Source organism: Perognathus longimembris, chromosome 8 (assembly GCF_023159225.1).
Source record: "Perognathus longimembris pacificus isolate PPM17 chromosome 8, ASM2315922v1, whole genome shotgun sequence".
NCBI classification, from domain to species: domain Eukaryota; kingdom Metazoa; phylum Chordata; class Mammalia; order Rodentia; family Heteromyidae; genus Perognathus; species Perognathus longimembris.
Genome location: NC_063168.1, coordinates 56,416,092 through 56,442,241, shown reverse-complemented (window position 1 = coordinate 56,442,241; position 26,150 = coordinate 56,416,092). Strand labels below are relative to the sequence as shown.

The following is a 26,150-nucleotide window of genomic DNA, read 5'->3' as shown; positions in this document are numbered from 1 at the left end:
TTCTTGCTACGATCAATAGATGTGGGAAACATACAATGTAAAGACTGCCATGTATATAGGGGCACAGCATACTGTATTATAGTGAACTATTCAGTAATTAGTCATACTTCCTAAATAATGTGAGCTATAGTAGAGGAAACCCATAATCCAATAATAGCTATGTGTTATCATTACCAGTTATTATGCACACTACTGGTAGCAGAATAGACATGTACACACTAGTGTGCCCACATACATTGACTAATCCATGGCACTATGATGTTATGCTATCCCAAGGTGATGTAACTTTTCAGCTCCATTGTAATAGAATGAGACCACTTTCATATATGTGATCCATCAATGAATGAAATGCCATTAATGGGCTCATAATTATATTATTTGTACATGATTTTGACTGTTTAAAATGTATCCTTCATGTCATTTATGTAAGCTTATCTTAGGTACCCAAATTATGAGTTCAAACTTATCCAAACAAACCGTGCTTATTGAAAAAAGTGACACTTTAGCTTTTTGTATAAGTTATTTTTAGGGGAGTAGGAAGTCAAACTTCAGTTATGCTTTTTCAAATTTATCATTTTTATTATTATGTGATGAACTCTTTAGACAAGTAATTTAAAAATTATCTGAATATAGAGCTCCTGACAAGAATTGTTTAGTTTAACACAGTTATTCCAATGTAAAATAAAATTTTCTAATCAGTAAATTCCTCTTCTTGGTTGAGTCCATTTTGATAGCTTTCACCCAAAGTCAAACAATTAAATCATATCTAGAAATTAACCAGGAGCCAAAGTCCACAATAGAATCTTACTTTCTCGTATAGTTTTTTAAAACAATAGTTACCATCATGAAAGCATAGGACATTATTAATTATGCTCATACAAATTATTTCATATGTCTCTGCTACGATTTTGTGAGGTAGATGGTAGCTGATATTATTCTACCTTTATCTTTTTTCCCCCTCCAATTTCTGATTTCAAGATCTTGGAGAGTATAGCTCTCCCTACAGTTTGATTGTATCTTACTCCTTAACTCATGATTATAAGTTTTTTTTTATAAAATAAAAATCTTCTCACTCCACGGGACTGTTGTGAGAATGAAATCAATTGAAGCATACAGGAGTTCTAGCTCTGTGCCTAAGCTAGGTGCTTAGTCTGTGTTTTCCTCTTTCATTCCAAATGCTCAGTGTCATGTAATTTTCAGAGGAATGTCCTCAGTTACAAGTGTAGAAGAGACATTGGAGTAGGTATGTAGGGGGAGAGAAAGTGTTGAGCAAACAATAAGTGATCACATTCAGAACCCAGCTTTAATCCATTTCCTAACATTTTGACCACAGCTAAGTTGAATAAGAACATCTCTCTGGCTTCCTTCTCTACACAGATGCCAATTGTAGATGGCATGATTGTGGGGTACATATTTCAGCCCCAAACCCTAGTAGATTCTCAATCCATACATGTTTCTTATAGACAGCACTATAAAGCCATCACTTCTGCATTTATGTTCTTGGCAGAAAGAAAAGTAGAAGTGCACATGTATATGCATTTTTCCCCTGTGTATGTATGTGTGTATTATCTATTTTAAGTTATTTAACTTGATGGGTCAAAGCAACAAACATGAACTCACAGTTTCTATGGGTCAGGAATTCCGAAGTGTCTTGGCTGCTTGCCCAAGTGGTCCCAAGGCTTGGCTGGGCTGGAAGATCTGCTTTCAAAACAGTCTCCTCACGTTGGCCATTGGCAGGAGACACCAGTTCTTCCCTCCATGGGCCCCTCTATGGCTACTTGAGTGTTTTCACAGGGTGGAATGACCTGTTATGGAAGGGAAAAATCAGTAGCTTTCAGGAACTCATCTCTAAAGTCACTACCATCACTTCCATCTTTTTCCATTCTCTAGACTGCCCATTTTAAAGAAAGGAGTACCAAGGAATTTGTTAACAACAATCTAACCCACAGAGGAGGCACTGTCTTTTAAAAAAATATTGTTTTTATTACCTTTAGGTAGTTGTACCAAGGGGTTCCCATTCAACATGTCAGTTGATGAGTACAATGCATCATGATTGCTATCACTCCTTTCATCATTATCCCCATCACTCTCAATACAACTCCTCCCTTCAGTTTTCTTAATTTCCTAGGCTAGGCACTGAATATATGACTGCATTTCCTCCACCCCCTTTCTCTGCTCATTTGTCTACCTCCTCCTCTGACTTGACCTTCTCTCATCACAACTCAAGGATCTGCTCCCTGATATTCATTCTCTTGGACTGTGTTTTTTTTCCCCCTAAGGCATTATGCCATTTGAATTCTCCTCCAGTGTATACTGTACTTAGGTTAATATCTTTGGGAGGTACTATCTTGATTAGAGTCAAAGGAAAAAAAGAATAAAGTTGAAGATGAGTAATCTAAAAAGAATTAACTGACATCTGGAAAACCAGGAATGCATACTTACACATCAGTAATACATTTTTTATTGGCAAATAATCATTTCAAAATTTAATTTCTCACACAATACTGGAGCTATCTATCCTATGATGACTTTGAGGAATGGGATGTCTTTACTAATGAGGAGAACTGTTGAACTCTGCAGTGTTTCCTGAGAGAACAGTTGGGGCCATTTGATGGGGACACTAGAAAGATGAGCTGGAAGAGACATTTGTCCTGGAAAGCAAATGCAGCAGGTGACAGAACTGGTCACCTGCAAGGTTAGCTGTCCTCATGCTATCCTTCTCAGTTAATTCAGGGATTTTTGAAATGCTGATTTTCTCGACAATTCTATGAAACTAGTTATATATATATGTATATATGTATATATATGTGTATATATATATATATATTTCCCTTGCAGTTGAGTCCATCAAATGAGAGTTTCGCAGTTGCAAAATTGTTCCTTCTTAAAAGAAAATGTTCTCAAATTATGATGTTATTGTTGTTTATTCCAGATTTTCATAGTCTGCATGAGAGACTTGGAATCCCTCAGAGACACATTAAGGCCTTGACTTGAGGCCTCACAGATGCTCAAGATGGCTGCTGAGGGACAAAAGAGGCTTGGGTTTCCTTCCCTGGTTTCTCTTTGACATTTCTTATCTTTGCAGCAACAATTAGAGTTTGTATAGTAAGTCCTTGTATTTGCCTTTGGTGTTCCGGGGGGTGGGGATGGGGGTGGCAGTTATTCCCAACCTCCTTTCAGAAAGTAACAGCAGCCTAGAAGGTGTTCAAGTTCTTACCAGTGCTGTGGCTTTTGCTGGCTGTTGCAGTAAAAGTCACCTCTCTGCCTTTTCCACAGCCTGCATCTCGATGTGTTCCTAGATTCTTTGCCATCAGCTTTGCCCACTGCTCATTTGTCATCCCTGAATTCCTTTCGTGTGTTCTTCTGAAAGAAAGTCACCAGGTGGGACCTCTGTTATAAATAGGAAAGGAAGAAAAGAATGCAAACTCTTCTCTTCAGTGTGATGGAACCCAGAAAAGGGTGGGGAAAGGAGAGGAGCATTCACAGAAGAAAGTGCTGGGGTGAGAGCAGAGGAAGGTGTGACCTTTGGTTGTGTCTAGGGCACTGAAAGTCACAGAAAAAGCCGGTACTTGAGTTGAAGGGTAGAAGTTGGGGAGATGGAAGTACATGAGAAGGCACAGGATTTGAGAGTGAGGACAGTTAGACACTTTAACTTGAGCAATGACCTGACTGTACATGCAGATGTGGCCAGAAATGGGGCTAGGGTTGGATCTGGATAGGAAAGGTTTCCATTGTCTTTCCAAGAGTTTGATTGTGTCAGAAACATTTGCCCTAATATCTGTATAGATGATGTAAAATCCGAATGTTCAAAGCACATAGTAGAGCTCATTTGAGACTCTTGAGGGAAATGTCCTCACTTAAGCTTGTGAATTAGCCATGAAATCTGTTCCTTAGTAAATAGATAGCTATCTACCCATGTAGTCAGACTGGGTTCTTCACATCCAAGCCGCCAATGTTATTTATGGAAATGGTGAGTGATAGACTGAGAGCAAATGCCTCTCTTTAACTGTTCTTTGCAAAGCAACAAATGTGGGGATAAATAAAACTTAATTCCATTCCCAAATTAAATGAAAGGAAGTCTGAGTGATGTGAAGCATATCTCCCCTGCACTTTTTATCAGGAGTCCCTGCAGGCTAACCACCCCATGTGGGCTTTACAGCGTGAGTACTGGACTGCTCTGCACTTGCTTCTTTCACTTCTCGACAGCAGTGCCGCATCTTTCCATTGCGCACGTGTCTCTGCCAACCTCAGGGCCTCCTCGTGGCACCTAGAGCTGAGCACTGCAGGGACTGGCACAGAATCTCTGAGGGAGGTAGAGGTATTTTTCACATGTGAAAACAACGCAAAACCTTTTCAGAATCGTTTTTCCTTCTGAGAGGCAAGCTTGTAGAAGGAGTAACATCTTGAACCATGATGCTTCTCGCCTCCTGCCTCCCTCAAATCCAAGGGGAAACTTACCTGATTCTATTGACTACGATCCCCCTCTTTCCTATTTTCCACCCTTGGTTATTTGAATGGTTATTTGGATGTTTCTTTGGCTTGTGAGTCATGGCATTTCATGTCACACTTGCTTTTTGACTAGAACACAGTAATAGGTCTCATCAAAAATTCAGGGTTAGGAGCAAAGGAGCAATTTGATTTCTAGATGTATTCAGATTGGTGAGTTCTAGAGGTCCCATTGGAAGGAATACCATAGAACAGCCCAGTGAGGTTGCAGGAACACCATGGCATAGATATGTACCCCATCCCTACCTCTATTTAGGAGAAGGCTGGACATTTATGACCTCTATCCCTAAATAGCAATCTAGAGCCTTTCCAGAACCTTCCTAGGCACTCCTCTTCCCTAAACTGAAGAAGCATGTCTGGACTGTTGGATCCTTTCAAGGTCAATGAATACAAAGAAAAACATTTCACAAAAAAGGCCAGAGAATGAAAATGTCAAAAAGCCATTAGTGTTGTTTTGCTAGTTCTCTACTTTTATGGCCAACTATATTTTCTTTTTCCAAATGCTGGGTCAGATCCTGCTGGGTGAGTAAACTATTTATTGGGTAAAAGTTTGAGCCTATTGACTAGAAAATATATTACACCTTCAGAAATACTGAATTTTGTTCCAGGGATAAAAATAAGATCTGTCACTGTATTTATAGAGAAGAGATTGGTATTTGAAGAGGGAAAACTCCAAGGAAAGATGAGAACAATGCCAAAGTCTCACAATGTGCTTTTCAGAGTCCTAATGGCGACAGTGATGTCTGTCTGGCAGGGCAGGATGACAGTGACAAAAATGCCTAATTTTAGGTGACAATCATAGTCCTTAAATCTCAAGTCAAGCTAAAGTGAAGGTTGGATGAGTGAGATAGGAATTGGACCTGAAACAAGTGAAAATTTAGGACGAAACCTCCATCTTTATTGCTAGACCTTGGACAGATGTCTCAATCTTGGAACCAAAGTCTTTTTTTTTTTTTTTTTCCTTTTTGGGTGAATACCTTAATGGCATTTTCTAGAAGGGTGGCTGCATCTGGGTAATGATGATGAGTTAAACTTTGTAGTGTTCTTTACCAAACCAAGGGAATGAATACTTAGTGTATTGGAAATATGTTCAACATTAAGCACTATCCACATTATCACGGATTTTTCTCAATAAAATGAAAGGAAATTTCCATCACATGACAGTGTGGTTTTTGCATAACATGTTGCGAAATTTTGGTAGCAAATAATTGTTTTTCTTTTGAAAAAAAATGTGCTTAAGAAATTGCTGTTTCTTGTTGCTTAGTCCGTTCTTCTCTTTGGCCTATTTGATTTCAAAATTGTTTGACTTTTTCATATCGTTGGCCATTTTGGTAAAATTTTAATTATTTATGGAAAAATATTTTGTAATGATTGTAGAGTTTCCAAGACCATGTGACTTGTGCTGTCCCTTGATATGAGATGTTTTATCTCAGTTAGGCATGCTGACAGTTACTCCTCAGATAAATGTGCACATTAATTCAGTTACCTATCAGTCAAGTGAACTCCTTCATTTCATGATATGAAAAACCAATATTTTCACTGATTCTTATTTACTATGAGATACCAGTTCTCATGGAGTTTGTTTTCATTAAAATACTTACAAAAATAGAAAATACAAAGCAAGAGGTAGTAATATGTGGAAATCTTATGATTTTAGCTAGGATGGCAAGGAAGAGTCTCTCTGTTAATATGGCATTTGTTAGAAGTCCTGCAGGAGGTAAGGGACAACTGTGTGTCTATGGAAAGATATTCTAGCAGGAATAAGAGACCAGTATATGCTGACACTTGAGAAATAGAAGGAAAGCAGAATAGAAGGAGCTGGAGTTGACCTCAGGAGAAGGTTGGCCTCAGGTAGGCCCATGTCCAATGGCAGGAAGAAGTCAGGACAGCTACAGGTATAGGTCTGAGAGGGGAGCAATAGGACCAGTCAGTGGGAGCCTCCTAGGTGGTCATGAGACCTTCATCTTGTACCTTGATTGAGATCAAAGCCACAGGAGGGAGGAGGAGTAGGCCCTGATGGACGTACCTGTGGAAAAAAATGCACCAGGAGTTCAGCCACTCTGGCAAGAGGTATGGAGATTCCTCAGAAGGCTGAACATAGAGCTCCCCTATGACCCAGCAGCCCCACTTTTGGACATCTACCCAGAAGACCACAAACAAGAACACACTAAAGCCACCAGCACAACAATGTTCATCGCAGCACAATTTGTCATAGCTAAAATATGGAACCAACCCAGATGCCCCTCAGTAGACGAATGGATCAGGAAAATGTGGTACATATACACATGAAATTTTATACCTCTATCAGAAAGAATGACATTGCCCCATTTGTAAGGAAATGGAAGGACTTGGAAAAAATTATACTAAGTGAAGTGAGCCAGACGCAAAGAAACATGGATTCTATGGTCTCCCTCATAGGGAATAATTAGCACAGTAAACCTGTGCTAGTCACAGCAGAGGATCACAAGAGCCTAATAGCTATGCCCCTATGAATGCATAAGATAATGCTAAGTGAAATGAACTCCATGTTATGGAAACGAGTGATATATCACTGTTGTAATTACTTTCAACATGCCATGTGAAACCGTAGCTTCTATTGTTGATGATCCTCTTGTAGTATCCCCTTCCTGTGGTTGTACCTGCACTATTTCTGTATCTTATCTGAGTACATTGGAAACTGGATATACTGGTATTAGAATTAGGAGAGTGAAAGGGAATTCCAAAATCGAGAGACACAGGGTAAAAAAGACAAATGACTACAAAAGCAATACTTGCAAAACCATTTGGTGTAAACCAACTGAACAACTCATGGGAGAGAGGGAAAAGAGGAGGGGGGAGGGGGGGAATGAGGGAGGAGGTAACAAACAGTATAAGAAATGTATCCAATGCCTAACGTATGAAACTGTAACCTCTGGTCTGGGGATACGGCCTGGTGGCAAGAGTGTTTGCCTTGTATACATAAAGCCCTGGGTTCAATTTCCCAGCACCACATATACAGAAAATGGCCAGAAGTGGCGCTGTGGCTCAAGTGGCAGAGTGCTAGCCTTGAGCAAAACGAAGTCAGGGACAGGACTCAGGAAGCCCTGAGTCCAAGCCACAGGACTGCCAAAAAACAAAAAACAAAAACAAAAAAAAAACCCCTGTAACCTTTCTGTACATCACTTTGACAATAAATAAGAAAAAAAATAAATAAAAATGCACCAGGAGGAGAACAAATGGTGTCAAGGGATGAGTGGGGCAGGAATCCAGAAAGGAGACTGTTGAATAACTTCATCCAAGGGTGGTGGATGATTCATTGCACCAGGCCATTTGCCATGCAGGTGGTGAGCAACTGCCATTGCTGTTGAACTGTCAGAGGATGGAAAGGACAGAAGGGAAGAAATGACTTGAGGAAGAGTCGAAGAACACATTTGGATGTGTGCCTAGGGAGGAATCCAAACGTTGTTTTTAATACATTTTACTTGAGATCTTCATTGAACATTGACTTAGCAAAGTCAATATTGAATTATTAGATGTGTATATATATGTGTGTGTGTGTGTTTGTGTATGCACGCATATATAGATGCACACATGTATTTATAGCATCTCCAGTATACATTTGGATAGACACATGTACCAGATAAAGGTGATGCAGGATGGAGTTACACATTTCCTCTACAGAAGTTTGTAGATGGTACTTGAACCTGTGAGCTAGGACAGGATGGCATCGTCTAGAAAGTTGGTGCTGAAGAAGCTTCAAAGACTGGGGATCTGGGACATCCATCCTTGGATTGGATCAAGGAGTATAGCATAACATAAAAACCAAAGTGAAGAAAACAGGTCACAGTCAGAATGCCAACATGATGTCCCATATGCTGAGAGTCTGAGCAAGAGAAAGCCAGACAGTTTGCCATTGGACTTGGCAATATGGAAGTCACTGGGGATGTTCCTGAAGGCAGCTGGTTATGAAGGGATAGCAGCACAGACCTGATTCAAGCAGATTTAGGGGAGAATTTGGGGGTAAGTTGCGGAGACAGCTTTTTCAAGCAGTTTTTGTGTAAGGGGAACAGAGAAGGAACATTGTCTCATTAGAACCGAGTGGGGTTTTCCTTAAAGTAATGGAAACAGCCCAGTCTACCTGGTGCTGATGGAATCACATAGAGAGGAGGTCTCTGAGCAGGCATGAGTGGGGAGGGCTCTGTGCCTGGTAGGGGATTGGCCTCAGGTAGACCCATGTCTTGTGTTATAAGAAGAAGGTAGGACAGCTATAGGTACGGGTGTGTGTCCTTGTAGCTTTGGTTTTCTCACTGAGATAACATAATCATACCTGAGAGTGAGAGATTAGGTATCTGTTGCACATTTGAAGTAGATGTTTGGGGGACCGAGTTTTACATTATAAAACATGGCATGCTTTGGATCTCTGCTTTTTCATGAGCAATAAGCAATTCCTTTAGAAACTCAGGAACTTTTGTATTAAAAGATTCACTCTTCTCTTGGTCCCCAAGATTATCTCTTTAAATGGATATAAATATGAGGAAATCATATATATATGTATGACAGAGAGAGGACTCACTGACGTCATTCTCAGTGACTATGAAGGGAAAATTGGGACTGAGAGAAGGCTCAGTTGTCACTTAGCTTTGTAGCACCTGTGGAATAGCTGGTCTTTTTTTTTTAGGTTACACTTACTGGACTATCCCCTGAACCATAGCTAGATTGAGAACGGCACACATTAGTTTTGTGAGACTCACCCAAGATTCCTTCTTGGAAAGCTTTCCAGGACCAAGGCAGCCAATAGTATGAAGTCATATTTGATATTAATTTTTATTTACATACCACCTTACTTAAGGAACAGAGAGCACTTTACAGCACCATTTTAATGGTCCAGAGGAGAGTTAAGCAAGTCTGGAGAGTTGAATAATAAAGCATTGTTGATCTAAGCCTTATTTAATACTTTTGTGATTTGTTCTTCAAAGAATTCTTGTCCTCAGGGCAAGTGAGGGACTACAAGCAGGAGCCTGGGCTTCCTCATTTCCCCTTACGTGTAGAAGGGAGGATGTTGGATGGGGGTTGAAGCAACCTGTATGTAGGTCCTGGGAAATGGGCTTCAGTCGATGGTGAGCAGATGCTGGCTGTGGACACATGCACACAGAAGCAGCTCGTCCTGAGGATACACCTGCGCTCGCTCCTCCTTATGGTTGAGGCTGGTTAGCTAGGAATGTGCTGACACAGCACCCTGGTGGACTGTGGAGGAGACTGAATTTTTTTTTTCCTCAGAGTTTTGAATTTCTCACATGTATATCTCTTCTGGATGCCTTTACTTTGGTCAAATCATAGACTAATGACTCAAAGATGACAGTTGTATTCTTTGCTAGACTGAAATCCATTTGTCAAAAAAAAGATTTTTGCCATTTTTTGAGATTTTTTTTTTTTATGATTACGCAGGAGAAAGTTATTTTTTGTAATTTCTTTTTTTTAACTTTTGGGAGGGTATCAGCTTTGCTTCTAGCCCATCTGCCACTCACTCTGGATATCTGTGGTTTGTTTTTGACCATGTGCCAGTGCCTCTTCTAGGAGGTATAAATTCACACAGGGTCTGGCAGAAGCTGGACACAGGATGTTGAGTGTTGAGTGTCTTTGACTAAGTAGGAGGCCCCACTGAGGTGCTACGTGGCTCAGGGCAATGTCTGTTTCTAGCCAGATCCCTAAAATCCAAAGCTTAAAAGTGATTGCTTAAGATTTCTGGGACTGATTTGCCCACAAGGATCTAAAGTTCAATTTTTTTTTTCCCTTCAGAGAGACCATGTATGAAAGTTGTCAAACGTTTTCCTGGTTAACTCCTGGCTGGCCTAGCTCTTGCTTCTTAGAGTTGTCATTCCCAGTCAGCGTCAAGGTACTTCATCTTGGTCCTGAGCTTATTTCCTCCTGGATGTAGAGCCTTAGACCATCATGGCTGTCAGCATCCTGAGAATCCTGAGTGTCTGTGGGGTCCAGCTGTCCCCTTTGACCCATGAACACTTTCAGGCCACTTCATTTAGTCCATGTTTCTTGGATATTATATATGCAAGACACCAGATCCCTTGGACATTAGCTTATTAAAGGATCATGATTCTTATACACCCGTGGCCTCTGGAGGAGAGTCCACCTCTATTCACCCTTTGTGAATTCCTGTTGATTTCTTAAAAGGAGATGACTGTTGTCTTCAGTGTAGCACACATAGGAACATGAAGGACAAAACAATAGGCTCTTAAGGTTTTTTTGTTGGTCATGGGCTTGAACTCAGGATCTGGGGCACTGTTCCTGAGCTCTTTTACTCAAGGCTAGTGCTCTACCACTTGGAGCCACAGCACCACTTCTGGTTTTCTGGTGGCTGATTGGACATAAGAATTTCATGGACTTTTCTACCTAGGCTGGCTTTGAACAGCGATCTTCAGATCTCAGCCTCCTGAGTAGCTAGGATGACATGTATGAGTCACCAGCGCCTGGCATAAGCTTTAGTTTTTTTTTTTTTGGCCAGTCCTGGGCCTTGGACTCAGGGCCTGAGAACTGTCCCTGGCTTCTTCCCGCTCAAGGCTAGCACTCTGCCACTTGAGCCACAGCGCCGCTTCTGGCCGTTTTCTGTATATGTGGTGCTGGGGAATCGAACCTAGGGCCTCGTGTATATGAGGCAGGCACTCTTGCCACTAGGCTATATCCCCAGCTAAGCTTTAGTTTTGTGTGCTTTAAAACATAGGCTCTGGGGCTGGGAATATGGCTTAGTGGTAGAGTGCTTGCCCCTCTCTCTCTCTCTCTTTCTCTCTCTCTCTCTCTCTCTCTCACACACACACACACACACTCAGGGCTTGGGCACTGTCTCTTAGATTATTTTACTGAAGGCTAGCTCTCTACCACTTAAGCTACAGCTCCATTTCTTGTTTTTTGGTGGTTAATTGTAGATAAGAGTCTCACAGACTTTCCTGCCCAGGCTGGCTCCAAACCACAATCCTCAGATCTTAGCCTCCTGAGTGATTAGGATTATAGGCACGAGCCACTACAGTATCAAACTCTTTCAGACAGGCTTGAGTTTATATTCTTTTTAAGTGGGAAGATATTCCCTCTTTTTTTCTTGGGCTTCACATACTTGTATACCCAGAGTATCCTTAAGATATTTGTATGTGTGTTCTGACAACACACAGCCTAAGCTGATTTGTTTGTGCTATCAAAAAGAAAAAACAAACAAACATCAACTTATGTGGATTTTTTTTTTTGGCCAGTCCTGGGGCTTGGACTCTGGGCATGAGCACTGTCCCTGGCTTCTTTTTGCTCAAGGCTAGCACTCTGCCACTCGAGCCACAGTGCCACTTCTGGCCATTTTCTGTATACGTGGTGCTGGGGAATCGAGCCCAGGGCCTCATGTATATGAGGCAGGCACTCTTGCCACTAGGCCATATCCCCAGCCCCAACTTATGTGGATTTTATACATTTGTGGAATCAGTATTCCATTGCATTTTAAATTTGGATTTCTAGGTAGATGCCAAGATTATTGGAAGGGTCATTTAAAGCATTTGAAGAAATGGGCAGCAAACCTATTTTATAGAGTTTTATTGGAACATAGCTGTGCCTATTCATTTGCATATTGTTTTTTAAAAATTGTTATTGTAAAGATGATGTACAGAGGAGTTACAGTTGTATAACTCAGGTAAGAGTATATTTATTTTTGAACACTGTCATCCCTTTGCATATTGTTTTTGAGAGGCTGCTTTCCAGGTACCAAAATGGAGTCAAATAGCTGCAATGGTGTCCTCCTGGCCTGCAAATCTTGCATTTACTATTCAGACTTTTATAGAAAAAGGAAGTGAAGGTGGAGCTCAAGTCATAGAGTGCCACATGTGAGTGAAAGGCTAAGTAATAACAAGAGGCTGTGAGTTCAAGCCCCAGTACCAGCATAAAGTAAACAAAACATGAAAGCTTGCCAACCCCCTTACTTAATAATATCTTGATAGAAGGCTCCTATAGAATGCCATGATCTCTGGTATTAGAACCACTAGGGTAGGGGAAACCTTCTAATAAAAATACTCCAAGAACAGAGTGGTTCCACCCCCCCCCCCCGCCTCCTCCTGTGGACTCACTTTAAGAAAGACCATCTGGTTGATAACTTCAAATCCTTCTAATTTTAGTGGGTGTTTTTTTTTGACATGTGACATTTGTCTGAGCATTGAAGGGCTGCTATGTGGAAGAAGCTTCCAGTGTGAGATTGTGGGGGATTCCCTGAGGACTGAGTGGGGAGGCATCACTGTGAGGATATATTTCAGTTCAAGAAAGGAATTGTGCTTCAGGAACTGCCTATACCAAGGTGGGCCCAGACGTGTGCAAGTAAAGGCTAGACAATGGCTGGGTGCATGAGAAGGAAGCACTGGATAAAAGACTGCCATGTAGGAAGACCTCAGAGTTAGTACCCCAGCCATGAAATTGGAATGGCATCTTTGGTTAAAGTTGTCTGCTTCTAAGCTCTGATTTGAACTCAAATGAAATTTATTGTGAGTCTCTAGAGGGATCTCAGATGAATGTCTGAAAATAGAGTATGAGTTAGACCAGGGCAGTACAAAACATGAGCTTTTCTGGTGAGCAGAGTGGCCGTGAAGACCTGGAGCCAGTTCCTCCTTTGGCTACTACAAGTAAAACGGCACTGCCTCTCCACAGACCCAAAGCCCCGTGGACCATCCATCGCTCTTCTACTGCTTCTACCATCAATGCTTTCTGACATGATGACCTAGTTGAGTACTTACCACACAGGTAGCAGTCAAAACAGCCTGTCAGAGCTCATTTTGGGACCTGGTTGTGTGGTTGACAGCATGTGGTCTTTGTGCAACTCTGCCCCACTGTCAAAGCATAAAAGTAACCGCTCAGATGAATGAAGATAACTGTGTTGTGATTAAACTTTATTGACACAAACAGGCAGTTGAGCCAAGTTTGGCCCCTGGGCCATAATTTACTGGCCCCTCATAGCAACTACCTTTGCTTTCTGTCTGCTAGAAAATGTCAGTGCCAGTTCTATTATGCTTTGTTTCAGAAAAGGTGAAATGACTTGTCCAAACTCACACCAGGGCTGAGTTAGATAGAATTCTAACTCAGAATCTATCTTTAATCCAGTGCTCAATTAGACACTATACTACCTCAGCTGAGAAGTTAGGTTATAGCATTTAAAAATTATTATCTTTAAGTAATTGTACAAAAAGATTTCAATTTAGCATTTAGTTTTGCTTTTTTAATTCAGGGTCTGGACACTGTCCCTGAACTTCCTTGTGGTTAATGCTAGTGCTCTACCACTTGGGCCATAGTGCTGTGCCACTTCTGGCTTTTTTTTTTTTTTTTTGAGTAGTTTTATTAGAGAAAAGAGTCTCCTAGACTTTCCTGCCTGGACTGGCTTTGACCATGATCCGCCAATCTCAGCCTCCTGAGCAGCTAAGATTACAGGTGTGAGCCACCAGCACCTGGCATAGCATTCAGTTTTTAAGAGAGGGTCTCGTGCTGGGCACTGTTGGCTTATGTCTTTAATCATAGCTACTCAGGAGGCTGAGATCTGAGGATCTCTGGTTCAACACCAGCCTACACAGGAAAGTCCTTGAGACTCTTATTTCCAGTTAACTCCCTAAAAGCTGGAAATGGATCTGGACAGAGCACCAGCTCAGGGACAGTGCTTGGGCTATGAGACCAAACCCCCAGGACTGGCATAGAGGCATGAGAAAGAGGGGTGACGGTATCTGCTTCAGGTGACTGGTTGTTGTGTTGCTGCGTTGCAAGTGTTATGATTCTATTTTAACAGAGGCAACCCTTGGCCCCCAGGACCTAACCTAACTTCTTTTTTTTCTTTTTGTATGGGATCCATACCTAGCAAAACAAAATATAGGTTGCATGAATTCCTGTGGAGAAATAATTCCCTAGAGTTGTGAAAAAGAAACAGGTCCCTACAGCTGCGTCACAGGATTTGATCACTTTGGCTGCGAGTGCCAGGAGGGTTGAGACAGATGTTTTCAGACATGCCGCATGCCTAAAACATTTCCAGGGGTCGGCTGCACATAGTGACTTAATAAGCGGAGAAACAGGGAAAGTATGCAAGTTGAGGACACAAGAGTTTATTCAGCACGAGGTGCGGGGCCAACCTCTCTTGCATTACATCTGCCTGTCGGGGTTGGCTCTTTAATCTGAAAGTGCCCTCCGTATTGCTCTTTGTCTGCCCACAAATAAAGTGCAGCATTGTGGTTAGTAATCCCACTCCAGTGACTCGACTTCAAATGTGGTTTTGGAGTGCATCCCAGAGTTCTGTTTGCTAAGCTTCCTACTCCTGTTTCAGAAACACCACGGGATAGAGAGCAGCGAGCACTCGACTTTCCTCTTCCTTAAACCTGTCGGGCTGTGGGCTCCCTCTCTCTTTCTTTCCCCTTCTTGTTCCTTTCTTTTCCCTTTCCCCTCTTTTATCTTTTTTTTTTTTAAGCTTTCAAGGCAAGTTCATGGATACTAAGCTGATGTGTTTGTTGTTCTTTTTCTCCCTGCCTCCGATCCTAGTGAGTAACCACACTGGCCGCATCAAGGTGGTCTTTACTCCGAGCATCTGTAAAGTGACGTGCACCAAGGGCAGCTGTCAGAACAGCTGTGAGAAGGGGAACACCACCACTCTCATTAGTGAGAATGGCCATGCTGCCGACACCCTGACAGCCACGAACTTCCGAGTGGGTGAGTTCCTCCACGATCTCTCGCCGACCTTACTGAATTGGGTTTATAGCCTTTGGCCACTCTGCCCTGCACACGACTTCTCTCTGACTGAATGGCTTTCTGTCTATCAGCAAGCGTAGGTTTCCTTGCCAGAGATCTTGTAAATTGCATTTGGAATCCTTTTGAACCTCGTCTTCTGTGTCTGAGAGAAATGGCAACTAGACTATTTCCCTGGATTCCTTAGCATTTCCCTAGCTGTGTGGCAAGGGGAAGGTAGGGCTACAGAAAGAGAAGGGATCAGGTTTTAGGTGGGGACCCTAATACATAAGTTCTATTATCGGCTCACTGATAAACAGAATTTATATTAGATTTGACTCATCCTTTGGAAGGTGGTGATGAAATTTTAAAGTGCACTTTGAAAATAAACTAAAACTGATCAAAACCCTATGTTTGTATAGTTTGCCCTGTTATCATGAGACTGAATTATAAATTGATATATAAGAGGGACTTGGGGAAGAGGTACTAGTGAATAATGTCGGCAGTCAAAAATTATAAGTATGATCTTGTAGTCACTGCAAATAAAGAGAAGACATTTAGCTCCTTTTTAAATTTTTGGTCCTTTTTTTTTGTACATGCAGAAAGTATTGCGGTCTACTGAAAACTGCCACTGTGCCATGTTGTCATGCAATATAGTATTTTTGTCACTGAAAAAAAGTCTTTTATTATTCCTTGACCAATTATGGCTTGCCATGTGTACTCAAATAATCCAGACACCCATGCTACTTTACGACTTACTCACAAGAATAACCCAAATGTCAGACAGATAATAACACTGGCTAGATCGGGTCTTTTTATGGAATACTGCTGTTTAGTCTTAGGATTGTGTGTGTGTAGGGGGGCAGGGGAGAAATAGGGTGTCTACTTCATACTGGTTTCCATCAAGACAAAACCCAAAGGGCATTTTGAAGTCCTTATTAGTTCTTTGATTATTCTCCTATTTTATGTTTTCTGCTAATCTTTATGATGTCAAAATCATATTCTTCATCCTTGTATAATTTGAAAAAAACTATCTCACACACCCATAGATAGGATTTAAAAGAATATTTTAGCTTTCGTGGTGGTCCTTTGGACGTATTTTAAGATGTTGGCTGTTTGGTGCCAAATGCTACATTTATGTCTGACGGGGCAGGAGTACTGACTCCCATGGCAGAGTGTCAACTGATGAGCTAGAAACTAGACTGGAGTCCTGGTCCTGTTACGAACTAGCCAATCCACAGGGCGTGGTAGTTAATATTTCTGAGTCTCAGTATTTCTTTCTCCAGAAAACAAATGGGCTTCTATTTAGTGAACTCTGAAATTTAGTCCACTTTAAAAAATCGATGGCTTTCTTAGCAACAATAATAAATATTACTTTCTGGCTTGTTTTCTATTGTTTAATTTTGGAGGGCTAGAGATAAAGAGAAGGTGGGAGAAAGCAGATCCCCATAGGCTGTTCTGGACTTTAGTGACTTTTTCTCACTTCAGTTTTTTTTAGAGCTGATGTTCTCCTTCTCCTCTGTCATCATCAACAATGTCTGATCCTCTTTACATTTATGGTAAATCTTTACAGTAGCAATGACAAAGTAATCGAAGGGTGGTCATTTTTGGCTTACAGTGTGTTCATTTTGAAACGAAATATTTGAAGGCTTTGGGAAACAGAGGAAGTCTGCTTGTGAAAACACACTGCACATTTTCCTTTCTGGCATTTAACCAGGTGTTTAGGAGTAGAATACACATGGCCTATTCAAAAATACAAAGTACAGCAAAAATTAGTCCCTGCGGCATTTCAAAAATTAGAATCCAACTCTCCACAAAAGGACTGGCAGAATAGTTTAATCTTACAAAGTTTAATTAAAAAGCTTAAAAGCAAATTTGTAAACCCCATTACAATGTGGGCTGCACCCTGGAAAATTATAGGAAATGCTTTCCTTGTATCTTGAGTTATTTCTCCTCATTTATTTTGGTTAAAATAGGTATTCGTGGAACAAGCTGCATGATTTTTTTTTATTAAAGAGTAAAAATTTTTTTTAGAACTTATAGGTTATTATTCTTCAAAATAAAGCTAAAAATTAACTTGAATGCATCTTCTTTGGACTTACCCAACTTTATTTATTTTTGTTTTTTGTAAGGGAAGTTTTAAGAATATGTTACCTCTTCTTATCCATTTCTTTACAATATAGTATATCTTTTGATAATGACGTATATGTGAGTATATGTACAATATTTGAGGAAAATCCCGATTATTACAGCTTGTTTGCAACTGTCTTTGACTTATTAGTAAGAGTGGGATGGTAAACTTTTCTGTAAAGAGCCAGACAAAATACATTGTAGCCAGACAAAATACTTGGTGAGCCTGAAGTTTCTGTGGCAGCTCCCCCTCTCTGCCAGTGGTTAGAAACAGCCAGGACAGTAGGTACAAGACAGGCTTAGTGTGCCACCAAGGCAGTTGATGGACAGAGTTTGTCATGAGTTCCCTGATTTGCTAACACTGCTCCAAGCAGTCAAAATGGTAGAAGGAAAAGGACAGGAGGATGTCATAGTCAGGATGCCTTAGTTAACCAATCATTCATTTTTAGAATAAGAACAGCACAAATAATTTTGAAAACATTTGCGTGGTGACTTACTTTCTTTTAATTCTAGGAAGTGGAACAAATCTTATTGCCATCCATTTTTTTCCACTAAAGAAATGTAGGCAGAAGGTGAAGTGAGCTAACCTTAGATACACAATGAGTCACTTAGCTTAGATTGGAACCTAGGCCTCCTGTCATCTATGTACCTGCAGCTCTGGAGGCTCACTGGACTGTGATGTGTATTGGCATGCAGTAGAGGAGGTGATGGGGGAGAGGGAGAGAGAAGGATGGGGCAGGGCTAGGAGAGAGGGACACAAGTGAGTCTGGTAGATGCAGGTTTAATTCCTGGTCTTGATATGGCTACTTGGCTTTCTCTGACTGTACCCTCTCTGGGCCTGGGTCATTTTCTCCATCCAATGCGGTCACTAATAGAAATGCAGAGGGTTGTTCTTTCTCAGGCCTCTAGGATAGGCCCTCACTCCCTGATGCTTCTGGGTGGTCTGGGTGCCACAGGGACTCTGGGCTGGTTATCCAGGTGGGAGGCCCAGCAGGTACTTCTCTTCTGACCCTTATATCTCATAGGCTCTGTTCTGGAGTGTTCAGTGAGAGAAATAGTAGGTAGAATTTCGTCCTCATGAGCCTCTAAAATGGAGACTGCACTGTAGGGATATCTAAGGAGAGCACTCTTCTAGAATGAACTCATTTTTATGAATGGTGATATTGATACAATGTAACAGAATATTTACATTAAGGTAGGTTTTCTTATAAAGCATGATTTCTAATTATAATGATTTTTGCTGCAGTCTGAGCTCTGCTTCCTGCTCCCCAACCCCTGCTTTTTTTTTAAAAATGGAAACATATCCATAGTGAGGCTGGCCAGCTCATCATGGCTGTTTTTAATGGATTCTTAAATTACACAGTAGCATAAGGAAGATGACCTCTGGAATTCTTCCCCCTCTATTGGGGCATGAACTTAAGTTCTGAGTGCTGTCCTTTAGTTTTTTGTTTTTGTTTTTGCTCAAGATTGGCACTCTATCACTTGAGCCACAGCTCTGCTTCTGGCTTTTTGCTGGCAAATTGGAGGTAAGAGTCTTACCGGTTGTTCTGCCTGGGTAGGCTTCAGACCACTTTAAACCATTCAGATCTCAGCCTCTTGAGTCATTAGGATTACAGGCATGAGCCACTGGTGCCTGGTCCTTTTGGAATTTTTAAGCTGTTTATGAATTCAAGGTTCCTCGGACAAGAGGATTAGAATTAATGGTGTCCCCAGTAGATTATTTTGATGACAACACATTGCCACTTGACATACTTTATTTGAAGAGGCACTGGAAAGAAAGCATGGCTGCTACATATTCAGTTGGTGAGAGGCTATTTCCTCTGAGAAGCTATACAAGGACTTGTGTCCTATAGTCACCAAGTGAAAAAGTATAAATAAAGCATTTGATAAAGTAAAAATTAAAAAAAACTGTTCCTATATCTTATTGCGTTTTCTGTGAGTAGCTAATGGTAGCAGCCATGATTTGTAAATGAAGGAATTAAGTCTTCTATGGCTTGATTGGAGGTGACATTAAGTAATTTTTTTTCTCATTCTAGTGTCACAGCATCTCCAGCTGTGTCATCTTGCCCCCTGTGACCCTACAGTAAGTGGTTAGGTCTAAAACCAGGCTCTAGATTTCACATGACAAACAAATCATGAAGTTTCCCTGAAAGAGCTTATGCCCTGAGGGAAATATGAAGGGCCAATATAATTAACTCTAAAATAAGGCAGGAATAAAAGAAATGCAAATCAAAACAACATTGAGATTCCATCTCACCCCAGTAAGAATGTCATATATCAAGAAAACTAACAATAACAACTGTTGGAGGGGATGTGGCCAAAAGGGAACCCTACTTCATTGTTGGTGGGAATGTAAACTGGTTCAGCCACTCTGGCAAGCAGTATGGAGATTCCTCAGAAGGCTAAATATAGAACTCCCCTATGACCCAGCAGCCCTACTTTTGGGTATCTATCCAAAAGACCACAAACAAAATCACAGTAAAGCCACCAGCACAACAATGTTCATCGCAGCACAATTTGTCCTAGTTAGTATCTGGAACCAACCCAGATGCCCCTCAGTAGACGAATGGATCAGGAAAATGTGGTACATATACACAATGGAATTTTATGCCTCTATCAGAAAGAATGACATTGCCCCATTTGTAAGGAAATGGAAGGACTTGGAAAAAAGTATACTAAGTGAAGTGAGCCAGACCCAAAGAAACATGGACTCTATGGTCTCCCTTATTGGGAATAATTAGTATAGGTTTAGGCAAGTCATAGCAGAGGGTCACAAGAGCCCAATAGGTATTCCCTTATGAACACATAAGATGATGCTAAGTGAAATGAACTCCATGTTATGGAAACGATTGTTAATATCACAGTTGTAACTACTTTCAACGTCCTATCTGTATCTGTAGCTTCTACTATTGATGATGTTCTTGTATCACCTTCCTGTGATTGTATATACACTATCTCTGTAATCTTATCTGAGTATATTGGAACCCGTGTATACTGGCATTAGAACTAGGATATTGAAAGGGAATACCAAAATTGAGAGACAGAAGGTAAAAAAAGACAAACAACTACAAAAGCAATACTTTCAAAACCGTTTGGTGTAAGTGAACTGAACACCTCGGGGTGGGGGGGAAAGGGAAAGGGGGAGGAGGGCGGCGGGTATGTGGGACAAGGTAACAAACAGTACAAGAAATGTATCCAATGCCTAACGTATGAAACTGTAACCTCTCTGTATATCAGTTTGATAATAAAAATTTGAAAAAAAAAATAAGGCAGGAAATTTCAAGCAGGAGCCCACAGGGCAGGAATTCCCTTCCCCCTTCCCCCTTGAAGGAGGATGCTTTGAGAAGGAAGGCATGCCACACAGGCCTTCCATTATAATCCTGAACCCTAACTCCTAACCCAACCCTAACCTTAATCCTAACCCAAACCCATGCTTGCGAGTCACGGAATCTCCTCATAACCTCTCACAGTGAAGTCAGTGTATGCTGCCTAATGCTGGAAGGGCCAGGGCAGCCGAAAGTCCCCAGGTAAAGCTGTATGGGGGTAATGAGGAGAGAGAGAGAGAGAGAGAGAGAGAGAGAGAGAGAGAGAGAGAGAGAGAGAGAGAGAGAGAGAGAGAGAATTGAGTTGATATGGGAAAGGAAGAATTTACCTTCTAGAATTGAGTAGGAGACAAGGAAGCATGGATGGCTTTCAGGAATGGGGGATAGTTTTACTTAATAACAGTAGAGACAAGTCTAGAGATGAGGTTGTAGAGAATTTTAATGCTGTAGAGAATCTTAAATTTCCAGCTTAGAAATTTGGATTTTACTGTCTGTAAGCTTCTTAATGGTATTCCCTTTTAAGAAGATGTGGACATGACTAGGTTGAGAAAGAGAGAGAGAGAGAGTGAGACATTCCTTGGTGTTTCAGGTGGGAAATGAGTGTTTTCAGAGGCTCCATGTGGTGAGAATATAGGCCTGTAGCCTCCTTCCATTCTGAGATTTGCCTGGTGTGTAGTGTGAGAAATGTCCCCATCTGTCTCCCAAAGCTGACTTTGTATGACTTGCTTTAGGCAGAATAGAAGCATTCATTACTAAACTCATTCCTTAGGTTCTCCCTACAAGGAGGGAGAGCATTTCCTCTTAGTGAGGCATTCAATAGTCTGACACAACAGCTCAAGGTTGGGGAAGCATTTGGAGGGTTCTCCTCCCCCAACCCCATCTTCATTGAAACATTCATTTTTCAGCCAGTTGTCATCCTTTGGGTCTCCTGATGTCTCTGTAGCACAGAAACAAATGCAAAAGTTGTGGGCCAAACTGGTGATTGCATTTTCCTCTGAATGCATTTCACAGGTCTGTCTTCACCAAAAGGAAATGCTTACCTTCCATTGGGGAAATTTACTTTGTTTCATTTTTAACTAAAATATTTTAATTGACACAAATTAGTTACATGAGGGGTTTTTATTTTACCAGGTCCAATTGTGTATACAGTGCTTCTGCATCGTAATCATTCCTCTTCTCCGTTCTTCCTCCTCCCTCATTTGGGCAATTAGACTACCTCAAGAAGTGTCAAAGAAACTTCTTCCGAATATCTTCATTCCTAGCAAATTGCTTATTTTTAAAGTATTGGATAAATATAATAATTTAGAGCATTTCCTTTTTAATTGGATTTAAGCTACTCCTCCGAAAGGGCTGATCCTAGGAATAACTCACTCGTTTAATGTATTTATCAGGTAACACAGTGGGTGCTCAAGATTGGTGTAGGCATCGAGGGGTAGCAATAAGCTAAATAGACAAAGTTCTGGCCCTTCTGTAGCTTTGCAACAATAGAACGGATGGGGATTGGGGACATTATGCTAAATGAAATAAGCCCATCAGGAGATGAGTGAGTCCATGTCTGTGAGGTACCTAGAGTAGTCATGGAGACAGAGGTAGGATGATGGTTGTCAGGGATTACAAGAAGGCCAGAATGGGGTGTTGCACTGTAATAAGTATAGTTTCAGTTTTGCAGGATGGAAAATGTTCTGGAGACTGAATATGAATGTACTAAACATGTTACAATTAAAAATGGTTATGGTGATACATTTTATATGTTTTACCACAATGAAAAATTAAAAAAATAGAAATTAGTAGTGCCTATATACGGTACTATCAAATATACACAGTATCTATGTATGTTACCAAAAGATGAGGCTGAGGGAAGAGAAGATGGGGAGTATTGGTGGGAAGCATGGAATGTTATTTTGACAGCTCATGGAAGGCCTTGCTAGTAACATGAAAGAAGTGAAATGAAGAGGAAGCTTTGTGATGAAACACCATAAACAGTGCTGTTTTTAGGGTAGAGACTGAACTCAGAGTCTAAAGCTTGCTAGCATGGTGCTGTACCACTTGAGCCACTCCTCCAGCTTGGTGTTTTTCTAATTATTTTTGGGATGGAGGTCTCCTTCCTGAGCTGGCTTTGAATGGCAATCCTCCACATCTCAGCCTCCTGAGTACTTGGATTAGAATCTAGAAGCACTTGGCACTTGGAAGACTGTGCTTTTTAGTTTGTTGAACTGTGGGGCATGTACAAAGACTGGTTCTAGGAGCCTTCATTCCGACTTTTCTAGTGTGTCCTCTTGGGTTAGATTTCAATGACTTGCTTTGTTTCAGAGAAAAAAAAATTAATACCTGTATAAACAGATACTAGGACATAAAATAGTATTCATAAAATATTGTGGATAGAGATAAGCTAGACCTGACCAGTAGATAGAAAAAAGAAAAGGAATTAGTTTAGGAGTCATGGTGATTTCTAGTAAAATGTGAAAGATTTTCAGTGTGAAAAAGTTACAAAAATTATGTTAAATTTACTTAATGTTCTTTTATATATTGGCAAATCACAGAGTTTTATATGAAACTTGCATTTGTTTGTGTGTTTGTTTGTGCTAGTACTGGGGGCTTGAACTCAGAGCCTCTTTCCCTTGCTTGGCTTCTTATGTCTGGTGCTCTACCACTTGAGCCACAGCTCCACTTCTGGCTTTTCGCTAGTTAATTGGAGATAAAAGTCTCATGGACTTTTCTGTCCAGGATGGCTTCCATCTGTAATCTTCAGATCTCAGCCTCTTGAGTAGATAGGAGTATAAGCATGAGCCACCTGGTTTATAATGCAGGGAAAATATTGGGCTCTTGATTGTGCATGTGCTTCTGTATCTAAAAGAAGAAAGAAGAGATCTGGGTGGAGCAGGTACGGGAAAGACCAGTGATTAATGGGGCTTTTAAGCTCTTAAAGGGTTGACTTGTAAGAGCTAAAATCCAAAGAGAACAATATCCTCTTTGGCCAAAGATGCCTGAGATGGGGAAGGTGATGTGTCCCAGTGGTGGTATAAGAAAGTCTGTCTGTGCCCAGGACAGTTTACCAAATGCAGGCTTAGGTAAGTGAGAATTCAGCAGTTGGCTGTGTCTTTACAACAGGCATGCGTGATAGATTGTTCCTTGTAAGTGGTGTCTAGCCTGTCTCAGGGTGTGGAGAGGAGCTTCTTCAGAGCCAGTCTGGAATAAATAACCTTTCAAAGTTCCTTGGAGTCTGTAACACAGTGTCCCAAAGTATGTTTGGGCACATGGAGAGCTCTTTGGAAAAGTCCAGACAGCTTAGCCTAGCACCTAGGGCTTCCCCGAGCAGCTGCTGCCTGGCTGCTCAGCCTTTACCTTAACTGTGCCATTTCATCCATGCCATACTCTCCTTCTGCCAGATGGAGACTGGGGGACACCAAAGCTCTCCAAGGCTCTGGCCCTCTGCACCTCTTTTCACACTGCTTCCTCTGCCTGGAGAGTGTCTCCTTGGATGTCACCTACTTCTTTTTCAAATCTCAACCAAGCTAGATACCAGTGGCTTATACTTGTAATTGTCACTACACAGGAGGCTGAGATCTGAGGATCACGACTTGAAGCCAGCCCAAGCAGGAAAATAAAAATAAGATAGTCGGTATTTCCATAGATACAAAGGAGGGACATGGAATTGTTTTTAGTACAGCCATACTAAAAGTATGGAAACCCAGTCATACTGGGCAGGCACTGTTAACACCTCATAGCCGTGTTCTGACGAGGCCCTTTTGCACGCATTTGGTCACAAAATACCTTCTCTCCAGTGCTCCTAAACCATATAGGTGCTTCCCAGTTGATTTTACTGCTGTGATCTTTACTCACCTGAAAATTCCTAAGGAACTCTGTCAGGGAAGATCTCTACATGACACTGTGATACATACAATTCACCTCCAAGATGACCACATTAAACATCACCAAGCTGAGGCACTGGGCAGGCTCTGGGACACTAAGAATAGACAGGTCCTTGTGTCCCTGGGTATCAGGGTATGGTGAAGAAATGGCATGGCTACAAAGTCTGGACAGAGTCTTTGCAGGATAATAATCCTTGGTTTAGGTTTGTTTTTTTTTAATTCGTTTTGTTTTGTTTTTGTGCTAGCCCTTGGGCTTGAAGTCATGGTCTGGGTGCTATCCTTTAGCTTTTTGCACTCAAAGTTAGCTTTCTACTACTTGAGCCATACTTCCACTTTTGGCTTTTTGATGGTTAAGTGAAGGTAAGAGGTCTACAGACATTCCTTCTCAGTCTGGCTTTGAACTGCATTCGTCAAATCTCAGCCTCCTTCCTGAGTAGCTAGGATTATAGGCACGAGCCACCAACATCCAGCTATGGCATGAGCATCTTTTAAGAATCTTTAGTTACATTCAAACAGTGCTGTGTTGTTGAATGCTTCCTTTCCTGATGTACCTGTAAGTGTGACTATGTTGGCGATCTAGCTCAGGTTCTGGGACCTGGGCTGTCAATTCTACCTCTCTGATTCTCAGCTACCATGATGATACAATGAATGAAATATGTTCTGAGCCTCTTTGAAAGGCTGTTCTGACTGAGGCTTGCGCAAGGTAATAGGCTAAAGGTAGAGGTTGGCTCCTTGCCTTGATTTGAAGATCTTTTTTTCTTTTTCAGAAGAAACATCCTTCTTCTAATGTACAAAGTCTGTCTTGTGCTGTGGAGTAGAGGGCTGAGGTGGGAGGAACATGTGCTTGTGGTTCCCAGAGCTTGAACAGGGTGTGTGTTACAATGTACCCTGAAGATTAGGTTTCTTCATTTACTAATCCCAGTGGCTCAGTGGCATCAAGACAGGCAAGGAGATGTTTCCATTCCTCGGGTAGCAGTGCACTCCAAAGAGGGTGCTATACTTGTTCTCAGTTGGGCTTGCTCTGGGCAGGTTCAGCTTTTCATACATACTACCAGCTATCATTTGCCCGGGGATTTCTGGGATGGCATAGTACCATATCCTGTCTTTGCCTTGGATCTTGCTCCTTCTTGAAGATCTTTCTTGTGACACAAGAAACCCTTGCCAAGCCTGCTGGCAGAATGTGAAAGTACTTAGACAGTGTAATGCATTTTGGAGCCCTAAGTTTTGGTGGAGAGGAAAAGTCATCAGCATGAATAGATGGGACATCTCCAGCCATGTCTGATGATAACATCGGGGCCTCCTTTAGTTCTTTACTTTGCTGTCAGTAGTGAAGTGACCTTTAGCCTTCTAGATTAAATATAAAGAAGCTGGATATAAAGTAAGACACTGTATTCCTATTTCTGCCATAGAGCATACGTAGCATCTATTGGCAAATGAGTTGAGCTCAATTGTTTTTGTAACAACAAAAATTTCTCGTTTCCATTTCTTAGAGCTCATTTCATAAAGTATTATTTTATGGGATCATATGCACGTAGTTAGTGAGCTTTTGTGATCTGCTCCTCTGAAGATCTCAAATTTGTACCAATGAAATCTATGAAATATTTGTATCAACTTTTTA

At 41.2% G+C, this 26,150-nt stretch overlaps 1 protein-coding gene across 17 annotated transcripts in view; it reads left to right on the top strand.

The window, feature by feature from the left end:
- Ltbp1 (latent transforming growth factor beta binding protein 1) overlaps positions 1-26,150 on the top strand; it is a 376,707-nt gene that overhangs the window by 136,012 nt on the left and 214,545 nt on the right. For 6 of the 17 annotated variants that reach the window (XM_048353153.1, XM_048353151.1, XM_048353150.1 and 3 more), the window contains exon 5: positions 15,028-15,195. The exons of 1 other annotated variant lie outside the window; for it this stretch is intronic. In XM_048353153.1, the coding sequence (XP_048209110.1) occupies positions 15,028-15,195 (168 nt within the window). Of the gene's footprint in view, positions 1-14,346; positions 14,612-14,777; positions 15,196-26,150 lie in introns of those variants that run through there. 10 more of the 17 variants (XM_048353164.1, XM_048353161.1, XM_048353158.1 and 7 more) reach the window with 3 other exon arrangements.